Below are 10,425 nucleotides of genomic sequence, written 5' to 3'. Positions count from 1 at the left end.
AGTCCCCGCCCGGACATTCGAATGAAGCACTAGTTTACGTCCGGATTGCTTTACCCCAGAGACGCCATTACTTAATTTATAATTTGTATGTTGCACTCGGGATCATTATGTGGTGGTTTCCCGTTGCCTTCCACTTCGCAGTATTATGCATCAGAGTGCCATACCGATCCTCGTGATCTCTGCGACCATGAGTACTGAAAGAGCTGCTGCCCTCTTTCAGGTACTTGTCTTAGTCTGGTTTCTTTTTAAGAACCCCTCCATTATAATTGAACCTATAGTCCGGGTCCCTAAATCATCGAAACTTGCAAGCCGATCCACCCACTCTAGTTTGTACAATATTCTAAGGGTCATTAGCAATCAAATCTTATAATTTCACACATGAGAGAATAGAACTGCTATTGTTGAAGGAGTTTAAAGAAGTTAAAGAAAATTCTACCATCTACTTCTAAGAATCTTTATATATACGCTTAATAGAGGAATTTTCGTCGCTCTAGAGTATATTTGACAATTTGAAAAATAGATTTCTCTTCCTTGAGAATAACCATAACTGAATTAGGAATTCTACATTTCAAATAATTTAGGATAAACCTTTTTAGTTGATTATATCTACTACAACATTTCATAGAACTCGATATTTTTTCGCAACAGTGACATCTAAAATCTAAAAGATTTGAAAATGTATCGTTTATCAAAGTAATGAGTTATGAATTGAAAAAAAAACGTAGCAAGGATTTTATCAACAGAAGTACTTTGAACATAACTATATAAAACGAGTTTCAACAAAAATTTGTACAGTATCTGTCACAAGCAGAAATGAAGATAATTGCCTTAATTTTCATAACAATTTCCTTGGTTATGGTAACGTTGATACTAATTTGAAGGTCCAAATTAATTCTGAATATATTTTTTTGTGTTGTTGATAGGCCGACATAACTAGGGATAGGTTTAAAATTGTACCCACTCGCAAAATAACTCACAGAGAACTAAATAATCTTGCATCCTCTGAAGATGTAAGGATCGTGGGAGGAAATGAAGCTGTACCAAACTCCTTACCATACCAGGTAAGTATCTAAATATTTGGAATACTTGATGTTTTATCAAAATCTTTAGGTGTTAGTCACTCCTGTGTATAATTATAACATTCTAATTCTAATCATGGATTTGGCTTAGCGGCAAATATTCCAAAATCATCTTCGCTGTTCTACGGGTGACACTCCACAGGCTATTTATTTCCAAATTCTAGATTGAGTTAAAATTGAGAAGATGTGAAATTTCCGCACAGTCAAATTCGCGGTATATTTTTGATGTACAATATAATATCTTTATTTGGAAGAGGCTAAAGAACGTTACAAGTGTCACGGATTTGTTCTTAGGTAAATTCCGTCCAAATTTGAAAGCGAGCCCGCCTGGGTATTGCTGCTTTCTCTCTCGCTTTGTTTTTAATAATTTGACTGATTTCTTTTATAATTTCAAATGCACAATCGTTGGTTTGTGGTAAAAAAAGACAATTACTTTACAATAATTTCGCCACACTTGTGTAAACGATTAACAACTTGGCCACAAATTTTTTGTTATTTTAGGTCGCCTTGAGACCATTTTACGATGAATGGACGAGTTTCTGTGGAGGATCTCTCATCACCAAGAGATACGTGCTGACAGCTGCGCATTGCTTAGATGGTAGGTAAGACATTTGCTCTTCACTGTTGTCGTCATAATTTATTGTATTTTGCTCTCTCTTATCAGACTTTTGTCGGTAGAAGTAATTCTGGGGGCACATAAGTATCGTGAAATTGAATCTACCCAACAAAGGATCAACACATCCACGTTCAAAGTACATGAACAATTTAACAGTGAAACACTAGATAATGATTTGGGTGTCATCTATCTTCCAACGCCAGCAAAAATTAATCGTAACTATCTCTATTGATAATTTATTATCTTAAATATTAATTACATCTAATAAGAAATTACCAAACTTATAACCAAAAGTTAAACCCTTCAACGTTGATCGACTTTATTCAGATTTCTTCTAGCTTTCCGTAATTATTTGAGTATACCCTGGTTATTATAAACGTATCTATTTATAAATCCAGTGATTTGTGTTCGCTCTTTCACCAAGCATAATTAAATATCTCCAGACTACGTTCAGTTGATAGCACTGCCCAGTAGAACTGACGTTTCTAATAGTTTCGCTGGACATAAGGCAACAGCAAGTGGTTGGGGAGACGATTATGATCCTGCCACCGATGGCAAAGAAGTATTGCGATATATCAATGTCCGTATTCTCAGAAACGAAGTGTGTAATGAAACATTCAAGGATATCATAGATTCGGTCATTTGTACTGCAGGAACAGGCAGAAAAGGAGTCTGCTTTGGAGATTCAGGCGGACCACTTGTGACCAATAAAAAATTGGTAAATATATATCACTTTAAAAATACTAAATCAAAGTAACGATATACCTATATGTTATATCCTTCATAATCAAAACTAACATTGAAAAAAAAAACATTTGGAAGAATTGATGTAGTCATGATAAACAAGAGCCGGCTGGATTTTTTTGTTGTTAAGGTCACTTAAGTACCTTCCTCTGTTATCAAATACTGCTACATTGTTTTCAAAAATTACCTGTTAATTCTGATGGGTAATACGCCATTCCTTCAAATTGAAGAATTGCCATATTGTTAGCGGAAAGTGTAGTTTTCGGTATATCGCTTAGATCAATCTCACTCTAATGGAACCCGGACTTAGAGTGACGGGAGTTATGGACCATACGTCCCATTATAAAGAGATAAATGGTAATAGTTACCCAGAAAAACGTAAAAACCTGACTTTTCTTTTCCCATACGAACCACATTTGCCCTCAGCTGTTAAAACAAATGCGCGTTAGGATTATTTTTGGCATGTATTCAAATTGATTTGATTGTATGGATATTAACATATACCTCCCTAAATTAAAGTTCGAACAAAATGAAAAGGTTTTGCGTGTCATCAAAGAAAATACAAGTACTAACGTACATGACATCATTTTCTACTTTGGACGTGGCATTTTCATGGTTGTTTTTGAATTTTTGTTTCTCTTCTTTATTTATTTATTTTTTCTATTGGACTGCGACAGGCCAATAACTTTTGTCAGAACGAAGTCTCTCAGGGCAGCTAATTTTAAATTAAAAAGAAAGATGAAACGAATCGGAACTGTTGGTTTTTTGACTCAAATTAGTTTGGGTAAATTTTTTAATAGAAATGTTACGCAATTACTTTGTATACTGCTTTCGGTTTTGTCGTGATTTTATTTTTTATTTTAAGTTCAAAATCTCGTAAAATATACGTATACATATATAGCTGAAGCTAGAGACTTGTGGAGTGGAGCCTTTAGATATATACAGGATCGGCGGAAGGTAATTCGGGGGTAGAAAATGTAATGCATAGGGAAGTAGGGCAGATTGTAGAAAGTTATTTACAAAAAAGCGATAGGCTAGTTATGGTTAAATTAAACACGAAGCCGGTAAAAACGGTATATAACGGTGCGTACATAATTTTTGTAGATTTAGAAAAATCTTTTGACAATGTTAAATCGGACAAAATGATAATATACTTAAAAATGAAGGGATGAGTTACAGAAACAAAGAATGACACTTTGTGAATAGAGTAACAGACAGCTATAGAGCTGGGGTTCCAACGTAGAGAAGTAAATATTAGGAAAGGAGTCAGACAGGGATGCACACTGTTACCGCTACTTTTTAATCTATACATCGAAGTCGCGTTCAACACCATTAAAGGCAGTACAACTGTAGGGATAGATATACAGGGGAAAAAGACGAAACATTAGAAGAAGTGTCTGATTTTAGATATCTGGGAAGTCAGATAAGTCAGGACGGAAGGAGTAGTAGGGATATAAAGCAGAGGATAGCGCAGGGTCGTATCGCCTTCAATAAAAAGAAGTCACTTCTAGGATCGCGAACGGTTAATTTAAAAATGCGAGAAAAGTTGTTAAATGTGTGTGTTTGGAGCGCGGCGCTGTACGTGTGCGAAACATAGACAGTAGGTGCGGCGAGAAGTAAAAGGTTGAAAGCGGTCGAAATGTGGTGTTACAATCGAATGATGAGAATACCCTTGATAGAGAAGGTGAGAAATGAAGAGGTATTAGAAAGAATAGGAGAACATAGGACTCCTTCCCAGGCGTAAAGGTCTAGTCAGAGACTTGTTAATGGCAGAAACGAGAGTTAGGAGGGGTAGAGGTAGAGCTAGATTAGATTACTGTTCGCGAATAGTTAAGGATGTGGGATGTTCTCGTTTTAGGGAAATGCAAAGATTAGCTCAGGATAGGAAAGAGTGGAGTTCAACCAGTCTTACCACTGACGACCTTAAGATGATGAAATTATACATACAGTGGAATAAGCAGATGTGTCCTTCAACATACACCAGCAATAAGAGATAGTGTGACTTTCGTAAGGATTAATGCTCTTCAAGATCTGAACGTTGGTTGGAACGGACTCACCATTGCCTTTGATTTGCTGACTCACGAGCACTTTTTTTTATAAAGTATTTTAGGGATGCTGGTGAAATTCACTATACACCATCATGTACAAAATATACGACAAATTAGCGTAGTCTTTTAAAAATTAAAAGTAAATGAACATACTAAGAAATGACGAACAATCTAATAAAACCATAGACATACAACTATGTTGCTACTCTTTGTTGTTTCTTTTACAGATTGGTGTAGCATCATTTATAGGTGATAATGATTGTGATGCTGGTGATCCATCTGGCTTTTCTAGGGTAACATCATTTTTAAATTGGATTGAAGTAAACACTGATGCTGTTATTGCTTAAACGTTCCTATGTACTGATGTAAATATTGCTAATAAACGATTATTACTTTTAAATGCTTCTTTGTTTGTCTACGTACATGCATACAGGATGTAACAGAAATAGGTGCCGAGATTTTAAGGGTGTAAGCAAGATGCAATAAACAATCGTACAATGAGTTCAGTAGCGTGGATAAAGGCGAATTTGTTTTTAAGAAAATCACAATAATGTACAATCCGAAGCTGGTCCTGTGCGTGAATAGGCAACAGGTTTTTAATATTGATTAACGTAGTGCCATAAAAATTGTGCAGCTGCATCGATGGAGAAATAAACATTGCCGATTATCGAACTTTTAAGATAAACAATGAAACATAAACAATTTACTACTAAACATATACACTCCCTTTATTGTGACATGGTTCAGTAATTAATAATTAGTTCCCCATATCTCTTTCGTAATGTGGAATAACTCGGTACATTCTGTTGATCGCAGTAACGATTTAAAAAATCTTGAAATAAGCGATTAACCAATTTATATAAAGGAATATTGCAACCCACCAAAGGGTTGCACAGGTCTGCGTGAAACTTGTTTGTTTTCTGTTGCATTTCCCGTGGTTGCAAAAGCTATTGCAGAAAAGAATTCGACGATCCTTTTGTTAACTTTGTGACCTTTCCTGCTACAATGCTGGTCTAGTTGAAACTTTTTTTCACACAATCTATGAATAAAAAAAAATGCTGAACAAGCCCATTGGAGTTTATGTGGATGATGGCTTGTCTGCAAGTAACAGCAATGAACTGCTGGAACAATTTCAACTGAGATTTGTAATTGTTTCTGACGCAGTAAACGTGCGAATAATTTTCTAATTTTTTGCAGATCTATTATTTTTCACTTGTACTTTCGATTTATGAAATAAAAAAAAATGCTGAACAAGCCCATTGGAGTTTATGTGGATGATGGCTTGTCTGCAAGTAACAGCAATGAACTGCTGGAACAATTTCTGCTGAAAGTTCAAGAAGAATTTAAAACAACATGATGATGCAAATACTTTTCTGGGACTGTAAATAGAAAGAATGGTTGACTGATCCATATTTTTAAATAAATCTGCTTACACTGAGAGGCTCATCAAGAGGTTTAAAGTAGATGATGCTAATTCGGTAACATGTCCACAAGAGAAGAAGGCATATTAAGTACTATTATATATGAGGACTGGGATTAATTTTTCAGAAACTATGAACTATGTTAAAAATTTATTCTTTTCATTTATTTTATATTACTAATTTTGATATTCAATAAAATAGTGTGAGTATTTCTATTGTATTCTTTTTTCAAACGAGAAAAACAGCTTAAAATATTATTTTTTAATTACTAATTAAGCTGAAGTAAATAAACAATTTTATGGTGGTTGTATCGGGAAACCTTTATTAAACAGCTGTTACTTTTAGGTTACTACCCAGTTTTCACATTCACCTTTCGAAAATTTACGAGGATTCCCAAGAAACATTGCTGCTTCTTCAAAGATGTTCAAACAGCTGGTATGCAAATATAATATTGAGAAAAGTAATTGTGTCGACGATATGAATTCCACTAAAGAATTAACAATTCTGCAAAATCAACCTAGTGAAGATGTCATAAAGTTTTCTTCTTCAGATGATGTATCTCCTTTGCTAAATGACTCTGAAACTGTACAAATATTCCAAAGCCCTGATTCACTAGATCGTACAATGGAAGAAGAGTAGTTTTCCTAATATTTCTACCAACTTACCCTATATAACTGCGTATATTATTTGTAAAATCAATACTACATAAATTTTTGTGTTATAATGTCCGAATTCAAAGCATCTACAACTTACCCATCATTCCTAAGAATTAATAAANACATCACCAGAAATTACTACCTACAGTAAAAAATCCCTTTGCTTTTAGTCAGTAATCCTTTCTGTTAATATTATACATTAAATTTTTCTTACAATAAGTTTTCTATATGATTTTCGAATAGTGGAGGAGATCAGTATCAAATGCAGAATAAGCGACAACAGACCAGTTGATGATTTTTAATTTTTCTAAATTGCACTTTTTAATAGTTTAAAATAACTCATAATTTCTCAATTTTACTCAGATTATGTCTTATGTCAAATGACTTCTGTTATGAGTTAGTTACCGCTAAGTTTTTAGAAGTTGGTATTATTTTACCTAAAAGTTGTAAAGCAATAAAATGTTTTAAGAAGGGATGACAAACAGAAGATTATTACTCTTACGTAGAACTATAAAAGAGAGCGGATTTTAGTTTAAATCACTTTACAACAACGAGCTCTCGTGATGGAGTCGCGCGAACGGGGAAACTTTAAAAAACTTTCACTTCCGAACTTCACAGTTCCGCCGCGCCACTTTTTCCTTAACGAAACGGAAAAGCTTTTCCTTGCAGGCGAAATGACCGAGATTATTAGTGCAAATTATTCTTCATGCGTTTATACTTATATTTTTTTTTATTAAACGCGCGCTTTCAGTCAGTTACAGTCGCGATGCGCCAGTTGACTAATAACTGCCGTTTATACAGCATGTCTACCTTCGTATCAAGCGACTACAAATCGCCGACGCGGACGTCGCCGTCGCGCCGTTGAAGAAGTTTTTCGCTCCAGGCCAGATTCCTGGCCGACGCGTCGCGATGCGTCCATCTGCCGCATTCACTCGCTGTTGTTTGCGCTAAACGAACCTTGTGTTCGAAACTTCCAACTCGTAAAATAATGAAAGACACGAGAGAATCGGGATCTATGATCCGCCGTCTCATGGAAGTTGGCTCAGCTGATCAAAATACAAAGTTTTCGCATTTAACTATGTCATAATCATGAAAGCACGCTCTTAAAATGTGTTTGATTTGAGATCTACCAAATATGCATACATCCGCTTCGTGGGGGGTGGCAGTATTCGTGCACCGAAGGACAAGTTTTAAATGAGAATAGTGCATGTAAACCATAAAATTGTTTATTAAAATCATTAAACGCGTTAAATAAATTAAAATTATCTGCGGAGTTTTCTTTTTATGCAAAATCGAACAAAAAGTTCGTCTAAATGCACTACAGGATCTTGAACTTTGTCTCCATTAGTTCCCCTATGAAAAGTACCTCTGTTTTATATGCAGATAATGAAAAATATGATATTGAATTGATTGATATGAAATTCTTTAAGAAACTTTTAATAGTGGTTAATATTTGATATTAATGTGAAAATTCATTTAATTTTTATCCACTACAAATTATTAAGGAAAAATTATTGCTACTCGGAACGTTTGGTTTTACGCACCAATACTCTGACCACCAAACTACGAGAGGTGACACATTAATATCAAATATTAACCACCAAAAAGAAAAACAAAAGGTTTCTTAAAGAGCTTCATATGGTCGTAATAATCAGTTTATTCTAGAAACAGTTATTAATCCAGACGATTGACAGCTACAAATCATATTACTAGCAGACATGCATAGATATTCGATTTATTCTAATTTCAACTCTTTTTGTAGTTTTTGTAGACCGCTGGCCGCACGTGTAAGCTGATATGGCGCGTAGGTACTTCAAATTTTTTGAAGTGTTCCTAAATTTTCATACTGATAAGTTTCTACGTGTCTGCAGATAAATTTTATGCAAGCTTACTGTTACCTACATGACCTTGTAACTTTTGCCTAATTCACTTTTATACATAATGTTACAGAAAATAAAGACATTGCATTGCATTTTCGCAAGAACTTTCCTTTTGCGGTTTTAAATATCTCATATGCACGGTACATGTGCTGCGTAATATGTTACGCAGAATCAAGGTCACTATAAATTGTTCTTTGCGAGAATAATTTTTGTTTGTATTTCAATTTTTATTTTCGTTATTACTTTTTGTGTAAAAAATGTTCATTTACGAACAGAAATTATTTTAAATTGGTTAAATAATAATTTCCTTGTCCATCAAAACAACTCGAACATCAATTAATTCACAGCTTTATCTCTTTATTATCTTCTATTTCCTCTGTCTCCTGTACTTTATATGCCTGCAGGTTAAACGTCCTGTTCCTAGTTTTAAGCGTAATGCATTATTGTATCGATTGAAGGTAAGCGCTTTGGCGTCATTACATCGTGAAATGATGAGTCAGTCTACAGTTAGTATTTAGACAACGATGGCGACTGATTCGTTAAGTGAGAAGAAAAAAAGGAATTCAATTTTTATGAGTTAATAGTATTGTGGGAACATTCCATATAGTATACAATTCATAGTATAGATATACGGTATGTATGCAAGTGATTCAACATTTCTATCGTCGCTGTCGATCGACCAAACTGGATCAACCATCGAACTCAGACCAAACTGTTAGACAAACGCTTTATATTTAAGCCATGTAAATAGTTTTGTATAAATACCGAGTAAATAATTAAATAAATCAGTCTTGCAAACAAACTCGTCTTCGTCTGACTATTGGACTTGCAAGTAACCTAGTCACTTCAACATCCAGCTGCAATCTTGTAAATAAACTAGAGTCTGCATTTTTATTATTTAGAGTCACGCACGCTACATTGGTAACTCCAACTTCATGCTGCGTCAACCGATAAAGACATAAGCTACAACACCGTCCTATGGACTACAAACTGTCTCTGGGCTCAAAATGGGCATTATCGTCGTCTCCTGCATCACCACATTAACATGAAACTCGCGCCAAAGCAGCCGCCACCGCCCCAGCATCTGTAGATCGCTTGACAGTCAAAATGTCACGCTTTAATCTATCCGACCTGGAGTAATGGTTCTACATGGCAGATCGCAGATTCGATGCCTCTGCGATCACTTCGGATGCTACCAAATTTAGGTATGTACTTGATAATCTTGATCCCCGAAATGCCGCAGAAGTAGGTGACACCATCGTCAATCCTCCGGAGAAAGATCATGGATTAGCACAATCAAGACAGGGCTCATTCGACGACTTGGTGTTTCACAAGAAGTATGCACCAAGCAACTACTCGAACAAGAAGCACTTGGCGACCGCAAACCCTCTCAGTTCCTGCGTCACCTTCGCAGTTTTAACGGTGCCACTATCACCAACAACCTTCTACGAATTATATGGTTTGGTTGCCTCCCAACCCACATCCAGCCGATCCTTGTCACAATGAAACACAAGGACCTCGATGACGTTGCAGAAATTGTCAACAGCATCATTGCTTGGTCCACGAACACACCATAGCCAGTGCAACCCCCAATAATGGCCCTACAATACAGAATCTGGTAGAGATACTCAACTCCTTCAACGACATGAGACAACGGATGTCAAGACCCTCACGCTCGCGTTCACGTAATTTTTCCCGGAAGAGCCGCGCAAACAGGACAAACGCTCAGTGTTATCATCAAAAAATTGTGCGGCCCTCCATGTTCAATGTCAATGTCGCCTTTTTGTTACGGACAGAGTTAGATGCCTACAATTTCAGGTCCACACAGGTGCTGATATCTGCGTATATCCCAAGTCTTTAATACCAGGGCCACGTTAGAAATCACCATTTACACTACAAGAAACAAATTGCATCATCATTAGAGATTTTCCATGACGATTTATAATTGCGAATGTCAACAAACCAATAATTGGCGCCGATT

General features: G+C 35.8%; 1 protein-coding gene across 3 annotated transcripts; it reads left to right on the top strand.

The window, feature by feature from the left end:
* The first annotated feature begins 705 nt into the window (after window positions 1-705).
* LOC108743799 (brachyurin-like) lies at window positions 706-4,887 on the top strand. 3 transcript variants are annotated; one of them, XR_001938873.1, is made up of 7 exons: window positions 708-858; window positions 924-1,061; window positions 1,581-1,681; window positions 1,744-1,910; window positions 2,139-2,413; window positions 4,298-4,626; window positions 4,715-4,801. XR_001938873.1 is itself a non-coding variant. In XM_018479394.1 (6 exons), exons 1-6 carry the CDS (start codon window positions 814-816, stop codon window positions 4,832-4,834), a joined length of 828 nt encoding a protein of 275 aa, XP_018334896.1. In that variant the 5' UTR covers window positions 706-813; the 3' UTR covers window positions 4,835-4,887. The 3 variants fall into 3 exon arrangements, 2 of the variants coding, with proteins under 2 accessions (XP_018334896.1, XP_018334895.1); XM_018479394.1 differs by lacking the exon at window positions 4,298-4,626 and having other exon boundaries at window positions 706-858; window positions 1,581-1,677; window positions 1,758-1,910; window positions 4,715-4,887; XM_018479393.1 differs by lacking the exon at window positions 4,298-4,626 and having other exon boundaries at window positions 4,715-4,887.
* Window positions 4,888-10,425: the final 5,538 nt, after the last annotated feature.

This window comes from Agrilus planipennis, unplaced genomic scaffold (genome assembly GCF_000699045.2).
Source record: "Agrilus planipennis isolate EAB-ADULT unplaced genomic scaffold, Apla_2.0 scaffold635, whole genome shotgun sequence".
Lineage (NCBI taxonomy): Eukaryota > Metazoa > Arthropoda > Insecta > Coleoptera > Buprestidae > Agrilus > Agrilus planipennis.
Note: the sequence above shows the minus strand (reverse complement) of the source record. Positions and strands in the feature narration are given on the sequence as shown.